The 20,044-nt window shown below is 38.7% G+C and overlaps 1 protein-coding gene across 50 annotated transcripts in view; it reads right to left on the bottom strand.

Annotated features, from left to right (window-relative positions):
• The window catches only part of RBFOX1 (RNA binding fox-1 homolog 1), a 2,478,424-nt gene that overhangs the window by 144,718 nt on the left and 2,313,662 nt on the right, over positions 1-20,044 (bottom strand). For all 50 annotated transcript variants that reach the window (XM_065558775.1, XM_008162566.4, XM_008162565.4 and 47 more), the window contains one exon: positions 739-882. In XM_065558775.1, the coding sequence (XP_065414847.1) occupies positions 739-882 (144 nt within the window). The remainder of the gene's footprint in view (positions 1-738; positions 883-20,044) is intronic.

The raw sequence follows: 20,044 nt of genomic DNA, 5'->3' as shown, positions 1-20,044 counted from the left end.
AATTTAAGTCAATTACTTGACATATTTTGTTCCTTCTTGTCTTTTAATGGGACTCTGTTATTAAGTGGGACTCTATCCTATATTAAATAAAACTCATATACAATGTAAATATGTGTGTGTGTGTGTATTATATTTTCATACCCACATAAAATAACTGCAGGTTCAAAATGTAGTACAATATCCTGCTCCAGCATAAGGGTATCTGTGAGTTATTTAAGTTTATTAAGATGATATGAATAGGTGCAAAAAAAGGCAGGTCCAGTACTGGAGTATCATCTGGCCATGTACAATTCTTTGTGAAAGGAGGCTAATAATAATGCAATTGTTAGGCCAAGTAATGCCTATTTTTTACTGCTATGCTTTTAAAGATCCACAACCACTGGTGTGGAATTCAAGGTGAACAGAAGACTTCACAAGAGTATGTAAGTGTGTAATAAGTTAAGCCAGTATTAATTACTTGCTTTCTTAGAGTACGAACAGATATGATATTCTGGAGATCTACCATCACATTATAGCTCTGTAGAGTACATATAGTAATGTTTCTCCTTACAAGTAGTTTAAGCAAGTCAGGCAATTAGTTATGAGTAATGGGAGGGGGGGAGAGAAAGGGTCTTATAATGGAAAGCATTATGTAATCTTAACTTTAGGTATTGCTGCTAGCTCCACCTATAATGTAAAGGTAATGCTTCTTTTAAAATGTGACAATAATAAGCATGCAAACAAAAATATAGTACTTACCCCAAACATTTGTCTGAGATCTGGATCTCGAAATCTGAAGGGTATATTTGAGACATGCAGCCGTTTCGGCTGTGATTTGTTTTCTGTGTTTTCAGAGGATTGTGTCTGTTGCTGGCCGTCAGTCTGTGCTGCATCATCTGTCTGCTAAAAGAATTAAAGCAAAATAAAGTAAAACATGCTCTAAGTATCGCTCTAGTTTTAGATATAAAAATAGTGGTGGGTTTAACTCTCAGGCAAGACACACAAGTGAAAAGAAAAGAAGGAATCATTCAAACAATAATGTAAAAGAAAATCCGAAGTTAGAGATGTGAAATATCTGTTCACCTAGTCCATTGTTACATCTATTTCAACAACATAGAACTTGGAAAGGAACAAGCAGTATGGGGAAGAAGAATGTAAACAATTATGTTACATTTTTAAATATTTTTAAATAAATTAAGAATAAATATTTTTCTCTGAATTAAAACATTGTGGAAACACCTTTAGCCTCCATCACTGTTTTCCAAAGGAAATTGAAGCATCATGGCCAGAAAACAGCCTAGCAGTAATAGCACTTTATGAACCAGAGTAGAACTTGGACCTTCATGCAGAGGCCAATAAGGACTTTCACTCAACTCCAAGAGGGAGGAAACACATCACGCCATACTTGACATTTCATAAGCAGTTAATGGGCTTTGGAGGGTAACTTTATCTAGAGGAACAGTCACCATTACTGAAAAGGCCTTGAATGTTCAAGGGACTAGAAGTACTATTGGAGGCAATGTACCAAGTTTCAATAATGTCCAAGATAAAGATGAAACCCAGAAATTAACTTTTGAAGAGTTTCACATAGGACCAAGAACATGTAGTGTTCATCAATGGCATTTCTATGGGAATTCTGTACTGCAGTTTTTAAATGAGATCTTACATTTGGATTACATCACAGTTGAAGTTTGCTTCAGTTTAAAAAACCTAATTAGGAATTACAAAAAATATTATTAAAACACATTGAGTTATTAATAGCATATCAGTCATCTGAAAATTAAAATTTATCATCTTTAGTCAAACAATACTTGGAAGAAATCTCTGTGCATTTCTTTGATGACAACATATAGGGCCTAATTAATCACTCTGTAACATACGTATATGCACAAGTAGGAGCATTTATGAATGTGTGTGTAAGTTAGAAGCTTAATTTTTATATACATATAGATTCACACAAGAACACAAGGTTAGAAAAGGGAAGAGGAAAGAGAATGCAGCAGGAGAAAAATGGAAGGATGCAAATAGAAAAACCTTTAATTTCCCCTTCTCTTTCACTTCCTTTCCTGTCACATGCCTCTTCTATATGTTCCTTTTGCTAGTTTTTCAGTTGTCTTCTACTGTTGCTGTTTAACTACTATTTCTCATGTATACACTTTTTTTAAATATTAAAAAATATCCCACTTCCAGCTAGCAACACCGAACTCATCTCTCATGGCTTGAGTGTCAGCAGGCTGTATTTCATTGGCTGAAATTTTAACTGTGATGAACAATAGATTTTAATAGTGAGAAAAGCAAACGTATCATGCTGTTTAACCAATAGGTTAAATAGGCTGTAACAGGGCAATCTGCCCCTTTAAGGGCCAGAGGACTTAGGACCAGCCAGCCCTGTTTGCAAGCAGAGCACCTTTAAGAACGTGTTTGGGCTCAGTAGAAGGGATTATAACAGGGGTCAGGTGATTCCTATAAAGCGCTGAAAGAGCTCAGCTGGAGCCACAGGAAGCAGAGTGGTGAGAGACATGAAGAAAGGCCTCTGGGTCCCTACAACCTACTTTGGTCAGGGCATAGCTTGTTTCAGTGTTACGTTGTGAATTTTTGTTTGAAGACTAAACTGTGACCTGAAGTAAGGGCCTGAATAGACACTCTGTGTGGCATTTAATCTTTCCTAGGCTGGGGAAACAAGCCAACAGGCCTACACAGGTACTCAGATAGCATGATTAGAAGGGAGGTAAAAGAACCTGAATAGAATAGAATAGAATAGAATAGAACAGAATAGAATAGAATAGAATTTACAATTACGTTGAGGTTTGCAAGTAACAGAGTTACTTTTAATTTCATAATGCTCACCATCACCACATTCTTCTTAACTGCCTTCAACTCTTAAACTAAGTGTAAATAAAATCTCCAAGTTCATCTCCTTGTATTTTCTCTACTTCTGTACAAAAGAAAAACCTTCCAGAAAATAACCAGACAGGAAGACAGAGGCATATTGTGTGCAATTTTTCTTTTTAAGAGTCTCGCAATACCCTCAGAATATATGCAAAAATAAAAAAGACTCTGCAAGGCTGCACCCTACACCTGCATGGAGCCCCACTGAGCTCAAGTGTATGCAGTCACTTCTGGCGCTGTGCCCTAAATGGACATGACAGACAATGAGCTGGATAGAGGAAGTATTGTTAACTGAGGCACAGAGAGATCAAGTGAATCTCTCTCAGGGTATGCGCAGTGTGCCCAGCCATTTGATAGCATCATCATCAGCCAGGTAAAGAGCCAGTAGCCTGCTGTCAAAGTAAGTCAGTGGGCCCTCGTCAAGCATAGGTGGCAGTCTGAAGTTGACCGCATCTACATTGTGGGTCATTAGAGAAACCCCATTTGAAGAGATTAGCCGCACAATTGCCCTGTCCTGTCCAAAACCAGTTCTGGGATGACCACAGGTGTCTTGGCAAGTCAGAACCTGGTGGGCAGATGTTTGGGTTGGTGACGAGAGAGTGATTAACGACTGTCATCACTGACCATTTGTTATGCCAAGCAGATTCCACCATCATGTCCTGTGGTGGCGTAAGTGACCATAAAGGGCGTCTAGAAGACAGGCAAACTGGCAAGATAGTTGAAGAGGTCTGAGTACAGAAGCAAGTTGCTCTTCTCATGGATAATGGCCAGGAGCAGGATGGAGGCCCCCACATGGCGAAGATGGGGTCGTGCTATGTTACTAAGTATTGGCAGCAATGGCAACAGAGTTGCATGTAAAGTCCCGGTTACAATGCACATAGCTTTGTTAAGCTCTACATCGACCAGCCTCGCGTGAGATGAGCAACACCAGACAGAAGCACAGTATTCTGCTGTTGAATAGTAGAGGGCAAGTGCTGACGATCTAAGTGTCCGGATGCTTGCACTCCAGGTTGAGCCACCCAGTTTTCTGAGCAAGTTGTTCCGAGAGCTAACTTTGGCTGCTGTCTTCTTCAAGTGGTTGCGGTACATCAATGACCTATCCAACGTCATGCTGAAGTAAACCGGGTGTGGGTTATGCTGCAAGTGTTGGCCATTTAAGAAAATATTTAACTCATGGCTTGCGTTTGCATTATGCAGATGAAATACACTAGAAACCATCTTACAAAAGCTTGGCTGCAGGTGCCATCAACTACCGTAGTCTGCCATGAACTTTGTATCGTTGTTCAGGGCCTTGTCAATTTCTGAGAAGGACTGAGCTTGATAGCTGCAGCAGATGTCGGCATAGATAAATTTGCATGAGCGTGCTGCTGTCAAATCGTTGATGTACACATTGAACAGTATTGGTGAAAGAACTGAATCTTGAGGAAGACTATTAATCTGACACTTCCAGGAACTGCAGGGGTCGCCCATGTGTCCTCAGAGGCACCTGTTTTGGAGAAAAAGCTCTACTACTTCGACCACCCAACGGAGGGCAACTCAAGAGGGTTTACACAGTAGGACTCTGTTCCAAACTGTCATAAGTGGTGGTCAAATCTATTAAGACAGCTCCTGTCTTTAGATTTTGTTGAAAATCATTTTTGACAAATGTGGCCAAGACTTAAACTCAGGCACTATGTCCTTTCCTAAACTCTGCGTGGTCAACCTGAAAGACATCGTCAAACTCCAGAGTAATTTGTTGGAGGATCAAGCACTCAAATACCTTAAAACACATTGACAGCAAGGATATTGGGTAGTAACTCACCATGCTATGGGGGTCCTTGTCTGGCTTGAGAATGGCAATTATCTTATACCAAGAAGCAAAGCATTAAGTCTGTACAGCACACCCTGACTGCCTTCATACCATCTGGGAATAAGAAGTCACCTCTTGGGAATGTCTCTCAGAGAAGGTGGGTGAGAAGATCTCCTGCTGTCAAGCAAGGTGGAGATGGAATATATCCAGGTCTTTTTTCTGCTGATGGCCTATAATCCCATCACTACCACTAGGCAGCATCAGCCAGTCCTAGATTTTGCATCTGCCAGTCACAAGCCACCTTGTGTGTGTCAAATCATTAGCCTACCTCAGCAAAGATGGTTGATGCTGGCCCTTCCAAGGGGCCCATACTAAATGTGCTTCAGGAAGGGGTGTGAAGCAGCTGTTATTGAAAAGTATGTTGTCCCTTTTGGAATGTTATCTATTAATTGAATAAACTAACCTTTGTTTTGGTTTTTTTTTAAAGCTATGTTTTTAATGTAACAAATCTGTTGGGATAGTAAAAAGTAAACCTGTCTATAATAGTAATCACATCATTCAATTCTTGTATATTATGTTTGTATTTATAGTACTACCTGGGACTTCGGCCAGCCCGGGACTCCTCCAGCCAAGGGGGGAGCTCCAGGCTGCAGCTGGCTTGGGGCTCCTCCGGGATGTGGGAGGGCATCTCGGGGCTCCGGATGTGGGGAGGGGGAAGAAGGGGCAGAGCTGGGGACTAGCCTCCCCAAAGGGGGGCTCCCACCCACTGCCCATGCCTTTGGTAGTATAGAGAAAAATACATTGACATAACTAAAGATTCCAATGACCCAAAAGTCTGGAGCTGAACACTACTGCACTTGCTGGGAGTATGGTCAGACCCAATCTTTATGTATCAAGCTCATCTTTTGTGTAAATAGTTCAGCTAGCCTTAATTTCATTTCACAGTAAGACAGCATCTGAAGCCAATGCATTATTTCCAGGGCTCTGCTCATTTTTCTATAGAATTATCAGTGAAAAATGACAGATTGATTCATTTATTTAATTTTTGTGAATTTTCAACACCTGGATGTTATTTTGATCATTTTCTTTTTATGGCAATTAATATCACCATATAGTGGAATCACTATTGGAAAGCAAAGTGGTACAATGATGACAGGACTATAAAACATCATTAAATAGCCTAAAGTATTCCCTTGCTATTTTTAAGGTTTGAATTTATCACTAGATTTGGAAGGGATGTAACTTTTATGAATGACCGCACCACATCTTTAATTGGGGAGGGGAATTTTTTTGGCCGGCTGAATGAAGGGAACAGCGATTTATGGCTTGAGGGGGTAGTGGATCGGGGAAGAAATCAAACTGCTGCAGAAGGGTCAAGATGGGTACCAGATGGATGGAAGGGTTTAAAAGGGGCAGCCCCATGTGGTGAAGCTCCCTTTTACATGGAGCAGTTGGTTAAAGGAACAAAAGGGGGAGTTGGGGCTCCTCTGAGTGGTATGGCAGGGAGCCAACCCCCCCCTTTCTTATAGCCCACCTTAACCCTCCTATGAAGGGGGGTGGATGATAGGGTCCCAGTAATGGACTGGCTGGGGGACTTGGATGGAAAAAGAGGGGGGAGCTGGCAGAAGCCCTTGGGTAATTATTGAATGGTTAGCTGCACTGTACACTTTTATCTGCCGGGTATTCTCAGACATCGAATAATAAAGATGTGGCCTGTTTAAAGCCATATCAAATGTCTTCTGTCCTGCTTTTGGTATAGCCGGACAAACACCTTGAATTCTACAGAACCCTACAGTGTGATTTATAACTAACACAGACAGAATGCACATGATATGTATATGACATCTTAAAGTAAAAGCAGTTTTTAAACTGATAAACCATGAAGTCACTGATTAATGTTTTTTCGGCCTGAAAGCAGGTGCTGAGGACCCCCAATTCCAACTAAAGTCAATGGGAGCTATAGGTGCTCAGCATCTTTGAAAATCAGGCCCTTAGTTTATGGACTGGCTTTCTTCTACATGTCAGTTATTACTATATTAGGTTAATTTCCAGCTCTGAGGATCAAGAAGCCATTTGTCATCTCCACCAAAAGGTCACGTCTGCTCATTTGCTGCATGACTTTTTTCTGGTTCCAGTGAGATTGCATTTCTAATTTAAAAATCTTGATAAACAATTACATATTTTAGAAGGTTATTGATAGCTATTGCCTGGACCCAGCTACAATATGACTACAACAACATGCTTCTAATTATGAAGTGACTTGTATAAACCCTTATTAGCATGTAAACCACTTACTAGATATTTTTAATAAACAATCCCAAGAATTCAACAACATCCTTATGCCATAAATGTTAAAAATAAGCTGCTAGAATTTTAATGTTTTAAAGATCGCAAATTGCATTCACAAGTACTTTAATATAGAATTGTGATACTCTATTTTCCATAATCATTTCTAACTCTATCAAAAAGTCTGAGCTACACAACTTTAATCTTGGTAAAATTTGATTTAGGTATTGATGAATTTGGAGAGAAACTTTATGCAGGGCATGCATACATCTTCACAAAGAAATGTGTCTTCATATGTCAAATTTAATTTATCATTCTTAGCTAACTTATATTCCCCTCTCCATCTCAAACCTCAATCCTATGGTATTTTTGCTCTTTGATAGGTCACCTTTCTCTAGGCCTCTCCCCAACCTTATCCACTATATTATTTTTTAAAAATAGAAGTGTGCCTGACTGTTTGCTGCCCATAAAGTATGGGGAACAAGAAAATATAAGCAGCACCATAAACAAGGAAATACCTGTACCTTATACTCACTAAAAGAGCTAAAGCTATATAACAAAAGATGCTTCTCAAATGACACGATTAAAGAGACATAGGCTACACTAGCAATATTTTTCATAAATATAAGCATCAGATCATATTAATAGTTTTATTATTATAGGCCTAGCTTAACATAAGTAAGTTGCCTCATTTCTTAGTGGGCATAATTGGGAAGGTGCATGGAAGATTAAGTTGTAAATAGGGGCTTGACAAACAGTATGCTGAGTCAGGATTTCTGTGCTACCTCAGATAAGCAGCAACACCCTGATGCTAAGAACTATAGACCTGGAATGTAAAGATCAGGTTCCATGTAAATAGCACATGGACAGAACATGCTGTATCAGGTTATGTTCCTGCAAAGTAGCCAAGCCAATTAAAAAATGTGTGATTTAATATATAGCAAACGCAACGTAATGTTTAAATATAAAGTACTTCTGGGGGAATTCTGCACCAAAAAAATAAAAATTAAGTGCATGATATTTTAAAATTCTGCACATTTTATTTGTCAAAATAACACAATATAATCACTCTTCCGTTATCGGCCCTGGGCTCCCACTGCCTGTGCCAAACATGGGTGGAAGTGCTGAAGGGAAATCACAAATTCTGCATGAAAAAAAATTAAATTATGCGGGGAACATTAATTCTGTGCAAATTCTGCATTGGCACAGAATTCCAGCAGGAGTAAAAAAGGAAGAGGTTATCTGTGTAACTCTGAATGTGTGATATGCCCTGTACTCACCCGCTATGCTTCAGTCTGATCAACTCAGCATAGCTTTGCTGTATGCCAAATAAAGGAACCTGAGTGATGAAATTCAGAGTTGAAGTGAGTGTTTTGGATCACAGAATGAAGCATTCTCACAGAACGGGACAAGGTGTTCTGGATAGGTTGAGTGGAAAAGGTCTTAGAGAGAGAATCCCAACAATTACTCTGATAAAAAAAAATTAATGATCAACAAATTTAAATTGTGGCAATATGTTAATGACAATAACAGATATCTTTGGAATAATTTACGACAATAGGATACTAAAACCATATGGCATCTGATACAAAGAGAGCCTCTTTGAAAAATCTGACATAACTCTTCGCAAGGATTCAGTAATATATTGCATACTAGCTCAAAAGGGGAAAGTAAAATGACGCACACAAGAGAAAGACAACATTAACCTTCATTTTACTGCTGAAGTTAAAATGAGATGCATCCATTAAAAAAAAAAATCTATCACCTTCCTTTGGCTTGCTAAATGCCTTGGATATTTGTACATATTTTGCAGGAACTTATTTTCATTGATCTTCCTCCTCTCCTCCCTTCAATACACTATTCCACAGGGCTATCCCGCCCCGCCAGTTTTGGTCAAATCACACCCCCCCCAAGGGAGTTGCATTTATACAGTATTCAAATGCTTTAAGTAATATAACAGATTTAAAACTTCATTTTTTAAAAAAATACAGAATATATAAATATGGGACAAAATTCTGCTCTCATATACACTGGTGTAAACCCAGAGTAACTATTTTCTTCAATCACTTTTCAGGACTGTTATAAACAAGAGTAGAATCTGGCCCAAGGCACTTTTATAAGTAAACCTGCATTGACAGAATATGTTTTAGAATAACTAGATATTTGGTATATGATATTTTATATCTATATATTTCGTATATGAGCTGAAAATACCATTCTGTGTTTTGTAAGGAAGTTCTTTTTCCTTTTCCAAAATATTATTCAGTAAATTTAGTGCATTTAACCCAGTTCTAGAAATGGAAATATTTTTTATCCAGTGTTAAGATTTTCTCCTGTTATGGAGCACTCCAAAAGATGAGAGACACATCCAGGAATGATGGCCATTCATTCATTTATGAGCCTCTCCACTGAGACTGCAAAGTAATGAACAATTGTGATGTAGTCACCTGTTCACCAAACAAAATATTGAGACCACATCATTACACATAAGCCATGTGACGTGGCCAAATTCAGATTAGTGACCTCAAAGTAAAAAGATGTGCATTTCATTAGCAATTTCTTGAGCCACCTGGCCCCACACTATAGTCAAGTTCTTAAAATCAATTAAAAACACATTCAGTTTATTTTGTAAAGATTACATCAGGGTCATTCCAATTATCACCAAGCTATTTTAACTGAGAGGCAGCTAAATACAATGAAAAGTAGGGAAGTGAAATAAGATAACTGCTGGTCCTATTATAGGTTTCTTAGCACTAATCATTTAATTGGGGTGACCAGATGTCCCAATTTTATAGGGACAGTCCCAATATTTGGGGCTTTGTCTTATATAGGCGCCTATTACCCCCCTCCCCCACCTCCTGTCCCGATTTTTCACACTTGCTGTCTGGTCACCCTACATTTAATTGACTAAATATTTGACACAAATTAATATATTCCAGAAAACCAGTGAGCCATGTCTGTGTTTACTAATATAAATTCCCCACGAAGTATTAACTCTGGGCCAAATTGCAGCCTATTCTGCACACGTGCACCAGGTAACCCACATTGTGGGGGTAAGAGCAGCCTCTGAAAAGTCTCTTCTCCAGCTTCCTTACAGGTGGACCAGAAGTGGGCTGATCCTTGGATCAAGCCCAACTCATACCCAATGTGAATGGCAGCAGAGCCAAGTCAGTGTGCTGGGGGACATCACTGCACCACTATAAAACACCATTAAGATATGAGCCCCAATACCATGTGACATTTACCAGTAGGCAAATTGTGACTCAATGTCCCAATCTACTTTCAAGATGCTCCTGGGGCAACACAACATTGCAGTGTCTCTTACATGGTACTTGTGGCAAAGCACTATTTAGCCCAATGAAGTGAAATGGCACCACATGTTCAATGTGCTAACGTTACTGCCACAGAGAATAATTTGCATCCTAAATCCAAACTGCAGGTTTTACAAGAGAATAAGCCATATCTTCCTCTTTAGCTTTCCCATGTGCCACATGAATTTTCTGCTTTTTAACCACTGTCATTACAATAGATAATTGCATTCACAATTAAAACACATTTCAATTTGATAACTCATGGCCCAATCCCAAAGTCCTTACTCAGACTAGGTATGGGTTTGGCCCATTATAAATATACTACACATCAACAAGGCTATAAAACAGTACAAGAATCAGTAGGGTGTAGAATCAGGAACCTGGAGTCTGCATAAATGGCTACATGGTACCCTTAAGAGTGTTAGTGTGCACACACAGATGCACCAGTCCAGTGGGATCTTCCAGGGGATCTGTACCTAACATGTTCACAATTATTCCAGTAGCTATGGGCAGCAAGTGCCAAAATGGCACCCTCCTAATATTGTTTCACCCCACGCCCACATTTTCCTCTTTTGGTGGTATTTACAGCTAGTTTTGACATTAGCATTAAGCAGTCCTTGCTTTTCTTGAGCACAAGGACTACAATTGTGTTTGGTCTCTTGCTGGGGCACAAAGAAGGATGAAAAGGAAATTCTTTGTGCCCTCCTCCACCAATTAGTGAAGAGACAAACTGGGCCATAATAATTCTGACACTGGAATGCTGAGTGGCCATTTTAAGTTCTATTTTTCCTCTTCTTTTACTTCATTAAATTATGCATGCCCTACTAATCTCTCTCTTTCAATTGCAATTATTTTGCAATTATTTCACTGCAAGATACCCCTGGTGCTCTATACAATCCTCAGTCACCAGATATTGTATGTTGGCTGTCTGTTCACCAATGTGGAATAAGTGATGGCCTGAGTGTAGCTTTAGCAGGCAAGTATCACCGTCCCAATTGGCATCTTTGCGAAGAAGCCTAGTAGGGGTAAACATACCTGCACTACCTTTAATCTAGATAGCCTGCTAAAAGTAGCAGTAAGGATGTGGCAGCAGTACAAGCAAGTATGTACTCAAGGTGGTGAAGCAGGTTTCTGCACTGACGGCCACACTTCTGTGTCCTCACACTAGCTTTATTAGAGGTAGTGGGACTACATCTACACAAGCTGCAAATCAGACTCATGGCTACAGTGTACTGGACAAGGTTAGCAAGAGGGAAGCTTGCAAAGCCTCTGCCCATGCTCTGACTGATCTATAGATTAAAAACAACAGCAACAACTCCTCACTCTCAAGTAGTGTCAGTCTGGCACTTTTTGCAATATTACACACACACACACCACACACACACACACAAACACACACAAATTTAGGGGGAGAACAGCCTGAATTGCTATATGTTCTACCTTGAATCACCAATAAAAACATTAGTAGAAAAAAGGCACAAAGGAAAGAAATGGGTTTTTTCCTCCTAAATCTTCGGTAAATTTAGTACTATGTTGTGTGTCTGTCCATATGTGTGCGTATGCATGTATACGTAAAAAGTTATTAATGGTTATAAATAAGTAGTACACTTTTGAGAAGCCACCTGTTTCTTTCCGCTACACCAATCAAGTAATTTCTTAGAGAAAAGCTCGTGAATGTCTTCTAGACATTATTTGATTAAGTTGACAATATTATGTGAGCGATGGTTCAGTACCCACTGTGCTGTACTTTTGACCAAATAGATTTGTGTAATGAACACTTGCTCTGTCTCTTCTCTGAGCTTGAATAGGGCTCGTGATTTAACCAGTAATGCTGGAAGCCAAGTGAATTTACAGCCCCCACAGTCATTCTCTCTCAACCTGGAAAGAATAGCAGCAGCAGTACATGAGCAAGCATAATTCAATACATTGTGCTATAAGTGCAGAAAATAATATCACAGAGCTCTGCAATATACCTATTGGATTTGATTTGTAAACCTGATAAAAAAGCAATCGAGAAAGTTCAGGGCAATATATATATATATCAGCAAAAATGTAACCTTATTGAATGTGTACAAAGAACTGAAAAAAATCATGCATACTAAATCAACTTCATACTTTTCTTAAATAATATTGCACATTCTCCATTTAGAAAAAAGCTAGATTGTGAAAAGTTATTTTCCATTAAAAAATGAGCCAGAGAATAATTTAAACCAGAGTTTGGTGCTTTCTTAAAATACTGTTTTCAAAATGCACTGCCAACTGTGAATCAACAAATGCAAACATGCTTGTCGCTTTCCTGGTTTGTTCTGCAGATAGATTGATTAATAAATCATGTCAATTTTGATAAAGTTAATATCTTTGATAGCCCTGAAATGTGTTGCCAAGATGCATCATAAGAGGATGGATATATTTTTATATGTCTATATTATATCCCTTTGGTTCAGAAAATTGATAAGCATTTTCCATTAAAGTAGAGGCTTGGAGTTGTTGATGGTTGTGTGGTGTGTGTGTTTGTTTGTTTATAAACTAAGTTTATGAAATCCTCTTTTCTTTCATAAAATACGGTTCTAAAGCTTCAATGTTCTCAGTCTATTCGTAGGTGGTGAACATTTTTCAAATCAGTTTAAAGGGAATAACTGGCTTTATTATAACAGAAAAATATTTTCATTTCTTACAATGAAATGTATGCCACTTTACCACCACATCACAGGACACCTTAAGATTTTATTTTGGAAAAAAAAATGTATTCTTATCTGAGCTTATGTGACAACTGCCATCTTGGTAGACATACTGGGGACTGAACAATGAACATCCAGGCCAAAAAGCATGAACTACTATAGCTTGAGCTAAAGATTCAAGGCTCTGTAGATAAGGGATTCACTGTAAATGAGTAAATTCAACAGTTTTTATTATGTTGACGCTGTGATTAAGAGTCTACCATCATTTATATGACTACGTGCTCAGTCTGTGTATATATAGTTTTAATAGAGGTAACATATAGTGGACTGAAGACAAGACTAGGAACTGAAAACATCTGGAGTGAAACACTGGTCCTATTGCATTCAATGGTGACATTCCCAATGACTTCGGGGGACCAGAATTACACCCGAGTTCTATACTCTGGACAAATTACTTAAACTCATAGTACCTCAGTGTCCTAGTCTGTCAAAGTAGTGTAATTTTGCTTTAGTTTCCTTTACATGAAACATTTAACTGAACTACTGAATGAAACAAGATGGATGAGGTACTATCTTTTATTTTTCAACTTCACCTACAGGAGTTGGTCCAATAATAGATACTACCTCATCACCTTGTCTAATATCCTTGGACCAATAAGGCTACAACAGCACTGCAAATTATTAAGTGAAAACACTCTTGGGTCCATGACAAAAAAAAAAGTCTTTATCTCTTAGGGGGGTTCTGTCCAGAACAACAAGAAACCACCAAGTAAGAGAAGACATTCTTCCATCCACAAGATCATATTGTCCCTATTCTAGAGCATTACAAAGTCAAAATGGCTGCTGTGTAAATTATGACTAAGAGCAGTTCTTCCTTCCTTTCCTTCCTATTGGCAAAGGATTCGTTAATTGTTCAGTTATCTCTATTGCCCATATTATTATTGATATATGAACCATGTTTCAGGGGCAATATATATGACGAGTATACTCTGTCATAAGCAGTTTTTAGCCCTTGATTTTTGTTTTAGTTCTATAGAAACTTTTCTTCTCTCTTCTCTTTTTATATTTGCACTACCTGAGATCCGTTTTCTAAAAGCTATTAGTGCATGGCACGCCAGCAGAAACCTGCTTTACAAAGGATGCTTCTGGTTTATCCTAGAGCCACATGATATTGTTCCTCCCAGGTTGTATGGGTGCATTTTAGTGATCCCAGGAGATGTTAAAGCATTAGGAAAAATGGGTATTCGTAAGACTGAAGCCAGCCTGCCCTGACCTTCCATATAGACAAAAGAAGATTCTTCACAGGAAAGAAGATGAAGCCTCAGTCATGTCATGAGGCAGAAGCAAGTGCTGAATGCAGAGTGGGACCTCAGATACGAAATTAAGAAACAGGTTGGAATAAGTGTTCCTCCCTATAACTCTGGTTCAAAGCCCACTGAAATCAATGAAAAAAATCCTATTGTTTTCAATAGGCTTTGGATCAGGCCCAGGAAGCCCAGCCTTCTTTCCCAACAGTCACTGATGCTGGGATGGCTCTTGCCCCTATTGCAGCTCCCCTAGCTCTCCCAAGTGGTTCTCATTCAGGGTCCACATTCTTAGAATGGGAAGAAAAGGGAATGATTTTCAAGGAGTGGGGTCCAATGGACGGATGATTGTGAGCAACACATAGCTTGCTTCCAAGCTGGGAGTCCCACTGGCCCAGGGAAAGACTAAGCAAATGGTCACAAGACTAACCTATTCAGTGACTGAGGTGGATAGGAGAGCTAGTCCCAGCTCCCAGCAAATGAACTGGGCAAGGTACAGGCACTCATTCATGAGGTCTTACAAATAAAAAAGATCATCCTGGGCCAGCTGTTGTCACTGCTTGGTTATCTGAAGTTTGATCTTAGGGTCACTGCCCCCAGTTGTGTCACTTGCTTTAGGCTTGGTGCGACAACAAAAGGAGTGCTCGGGCAGAATCGTTTTATCTTGTTTACAACTCAGTGAAAAAAGACTCATTGCCTGTCATTCTTTGCTCGCCAGCTTTGAGCTCAGCTTTGGCAGTCCAAGCAGGACCTCTTGTTGGATGTGCAGATTCAGACAAACAACTCTGGAGGCTCAGCTCTGGGGTTTGCTTTGAGACTCAGGAATTAACACTAGCATTAGTGCTGATTTGTCTCATTTCCAGGTGCGCTGATTTTGGAGACTGGTACCACAGACTAGAAGAGAGCATTGCTATTACTGCGATAATTTACATGTAATATGCTGATAACTTAATTAAGAAATCATTAGCTCCAAGGACATGGAGGACCAGCTGGGCTAGTTTCTTAAGCTGCCTATTGTACAGGACAAGTGGCAACTTACCAGTTGTCTGCCCGCTCCCAGAGGAGGATATAGCTCTATTTGTGGTGTCTGTTATATGAAACAGGACCTATCCTCCTCAACAACTTTGATGGCACTCTTGAATACAACACTGAGTGCTCAACTTGCTGGATCTCCTAATTCTTATAAAGGAAGCAACAGGATGTTGCAGAGCTGCTATGAAGCACTATACTCAGAGTACACATGCACAAACCCATAATAATTTAGACACTGAGTGCACTGTCACAGAATCTAGGTAATATCTGTGACAATGGATAGTGGGTTTGAGTTTCAGGATAACATTCATGATAGCAGTTAATGGAGCTCTGAGCTTCACTAAAGAGTTGCTGAGTTCAGTTGAGGACATCAGGTTGGTATCAGAGTATCAGCAATTTGCATTGGAAGAAGAAATTATAATGAGTTGCCTTAATATATAATTTATTTGCTAAAGTCAGTTCAATAACCATTCCTGACTATCTACCGATTCCATCCACATAATATTACAGCAACAAAAAAATAAATGAACTGCTCTGTAATCAATTCCAATCAAGCTCCACAAGCAGAAAAGGAAACATACATATTCCATATGTCATTTAAAAAAGAGTACATGAGGCATCTGTAAACTACCATCACTTTAGCATAAGCTAATACAAAGATCTTAATCTGTTTTATCTCTGTGTGAAGGAGGATAAAGGTTTAGATGGATATAATGTGGAATGTGTGATCAGTCAAACATTTTAAAAGACAACAGCATAAATGTGAGTTCAAGTAATGTATTTTTCTGTTAAACAATATATACATAATCTTTTAATTGATGTTTTGATACCTGTGATTTTATCCATCAGTCAGTACTCTAACATTTCTCGTGCTTACACACTCTTCCAGCAGACTGTATTAATAGGAATGATGCAGTGCTTAAAAATAATATTCTTGTTTCCATACTTCAAAGAATGATGTACAATCTAGACAGGCATGCATGTGAGAATGGGCAATGAGGATAATATGAAACCATGTGTAGAAAACCTGAGTGGAGTTGATTTATCATTTTCATATATATTGAATAGCTAGCATAATTTCACACCATGAAACTGTGAGCTCACCAGCTGTGCATATACCACAAATAATTAACAACCAAAATATTGCACAGTTAAAAAAAGTTATCAATAATCCAAACCCAAATTAAAGGTTTTTAGAAACCTCACTGAAGTAATAACCCTTCCCCCCCCCTAAATCACAATATCCACCCCCCACCCGACACATTTGTTTAGGTAATTTTCTTAATAACTAAGTCATCTTGTACTGTGTATCTATGTTTGCACTGGGAAAAGTAAGACTACATACACTCCCTTCTAGAAATGTACAGAGTCAGTTGCAAACAAATTTGAATTGAACAGGGCTAAGGCAGATGAACAATAGAGAAAGCTGTCCCTCACAAACCCCTGTTACAGTTTGTGATTAAATAGTTTCTTAAATAGATTAAATAAGCTGTGCTGTTTCTTCTCTGGTATACTTGGAGAGACCTGCACATATTGTAAATATAGCAGTAGGATAAAATATTTTAATCCTTTGATAGTGACTTGTTCCCCTTCTCAAAAGGAAATAACCTACTCCTTGAGCTCAAAACTTCCCCACAGATAACAAGTCATGATAACAACCTCATTATCTAAAATCAGATATGAAACTTGCATACCACCATCTGTTAGTAAATATCCCTCTTATCCATCATTACTATTATAGCCATTTCAAAGAATTTCTCCAAAAAAGAAAGTTCAGCAGACAGAAATGAGATCATACTTCTTCCTGTGGCCACTCATATGCAACTGTCTGTGTTATAATATGGGAGCAAGACATATTCCCTCATCTCAAGTGTTCAGATTAGCTTTTTTTTAATAAATATTTTTTGTAACTATTATCCTTATAACTCAATGTTACAAAAGGCTGTGAGCTGTGATAACATTCATTCTTACATCTTTACACCAGCAAAGGAAATCTCTGAGAGAAAATATTCCTCGACAGGCAGAAGCTTTATATCCTATAATAGTATGTTATTTATGAAATGTTGTACTACTTGATTGACTGAAAATTTATTAATGGATAATACTACATGAAGAAGTACATCTTTGAAAATACTTTGGTTATAAGAAGATGAATTTGCCTTCAATTAGAACATTTATGGAGGAGAGGGAGGTTACTGCCCCTAGAAATCATAAAGAATGTTTGTTCTCAGCAAATGCCAAAGAACTCAAGTTTCTAGCATTCCCCCCTGCGAACTAGACTTATGTCATGCATGTGAAGTCCTTTTTTGTAGGCGTTGTGTTGACATAACCTACTGCTGAGTGAACTTGTGAGAGCAGAGTTTCATGCTGAGAGAGAATGGCTGATTGCGACACTGCAAGCTCACAGAAAGAAATAAAAGGTGACAACATGATGAAAGGTTTTCATTGCTTGACCCATCAGAAGATCAGCACCTTTTCCTGGGTTTCTGCTGTAGCTCTTTCATTTGTTTACTTGTGTGCTTTAGCACGAGCCAATTCCTGAAATCTTCATCCACCACAGCAGTATTCAAGGGATTTCCCAAAAGATACCTTCCAAATCACCTTGACCTTTTTTAGGCAGACATGCTATAGATAGGTTTTGCAAACAGCAGCTCTGTTCTAGGTAGGGTAGCACATTTCTCAAGCTCAAATATAAACCGCAGTTTACACTGACATACTATGAAAAATAGCTGGGTTTACTTTGTTATTGGTTTTATTTGCTTCTCTCATATTTTAGCAAGTTACAAAAAATGTGTAAGCAGCATTTCAAACAAGATATAACATTATGAATAAAAACCATGCTGAAGGCTTTGATTATTTGATTTTTTCTATCCTTTATATAGAATGCTGGATTACAGTACCATTTTCATTGTAATGTCCCTGAAGACTTTATCAGCTTCCTGTTATCTTACCCAAAACTAGGGAAGCCCACATGATAGACGACATGTCTTGGATAAATCAGGAAGAGTTTTTGACCTATTTTTCAAGTCTATTGATTTATTTTCCTTTATTAGGGTACAACACACTTAAAAGGTTTAGAAAACAAATCACCTAAATTATATACATTTTAAAAAGTCTTCCACGTGGCAGTAGATGCAAATCTGTAATGGGCTATCAAGTAGGTTGGTTCCAGTAATATTTGCAGTTTTGCAAATATATGGTCAGTCAGATGAACACCGCAGGAAGTCAGCAAGAATTCCTAGGCCCTCTGCTAGGAACTGTATAGCACCACACAATTGGCCAGTGTGTTACAGCACTTTTCACCTTCCTCAAAGCAATGCTAAACCATTGATTGTTATTGTAAGCTTTAGACCAGACTTCCCTTGTCCTTGAATGAAGACTGGTAAATTCAATATCCTCTCCACAAACAATGCCAAATTTTCCCCTCAACCAATTTAAATATGAACCTTAAAAGCCTTCACAATGTGTGACCAAGTATCCTCATTCTGAACACCTAACTGCCAAGCAAATGGATTAATGAGGGCTCACCTTGCCACTCAGAGCACATAATGTTCAGTGGTTCTGGAACTGGGGGTGCCACCAGAACTAAGGGTGCAGCCACACTCCTTGGCTTGAAGCAGTAATAACAAACACCAAATACATATTTTCCATGATTTCCATCATCAAAACCCCCACTATAAAAATTGTTGCAGCATCCCTGACAATATTCCAAAGTCATATATCCTTGATCAATTTTTAACTTGCTTTAGGGAAACCACATATCCTGACACCTGCCAGTCTGCTTATTCTTTAACTGACTATGTACAATTACATACCCGCTATAGGCACATCAATTCTAAATGAACGTGTCACATAAATTGCAATGCAGATCCCTCTATGAGACACTTCTTACCTTTATCTATTCAGCACTGAGCCCTCATCAGTTGAAATTGGTCACTGGTTGCCCAAACCAATCCTCAACCCTTTTTAAAATGTTTATTGTAGGGGTTAATTATCTAAAAGGAACAAAACACACTGCTGAGCTGTACAAAACAAAGTCATTTACCATATAATTGCCCCAATTTGAGTTCTTTCCTGCTGATTGGGATCATTCCTCTTTTTTTTTTTTTTTTTTTGTTTTGTGCATACATAAAGCCGTGCTGGCAAGGTCACACTCAGATGACCTCACGTGGGTTTAAAAACTCAGAAGCCAATGAACAGAAATAGTCAGAAATGGTTTAAGGGCATACAACCAAGGAGAATGCATGACTTGGGATAGCCACAGGATAGTTTTCTGGAGGCATTATGTTGAAAAGAAGTAGCGTTATACAGCAGATTATTCCTGGTACTGGGCATTTTCAAATGGAGCCACCTCTTGTGGAATGGGTCTGCTCTGGCCTTTCTCAGTTCCCAGGGTATATCTCTATGTAGTTAAAGCAACTGATAGCATGGTGAAATGGTGGACTGTAGAGAATACAGTGGAGTTAGTAAGTGACAATTTGTCTATCCAGTGTGAAGGAACTGGCTACCTATGTAGCGTAGGAATTCTACTGCACATCATTTGCACTAATGCAGGTTCTTGTAAAAGACAAGATTCTGGAAGCTAAATTTAAATGACTAAGTGTAAGGATCAGGCCCAGTGCCTCAGTTCTGTCTTTCTCTAAAATCCTCTCAGTTCCACCAGCAGGCCCAATTGGGGGGACTAAGGAACTACAATGCAAAGATAAGAAGATAACGCAGAAGAGATGATTTGTGAAGTACACTAGGTACCAGGGAACATTCTGTAGTTACACTCTG

Source organism: Chrysemys picta, chromosome 10, assembly GCF_011386835.1.
Source record: "Chrysemys picta bellii isolate R12L10 chromosome 10, ASM1138683v2, whole genome shotgun sequence".
Taxonomy (NCBI): domain Eukaryota; kingdom Metazoa; phylum Chordata; order Testudines; family Emydidae; genus Chrysemys; species Chrysemys picta.
Note: the sequence above shows the minus strand (reverse complement) of the source record. Positions and strands in the feature narration are given on the sequence as shown.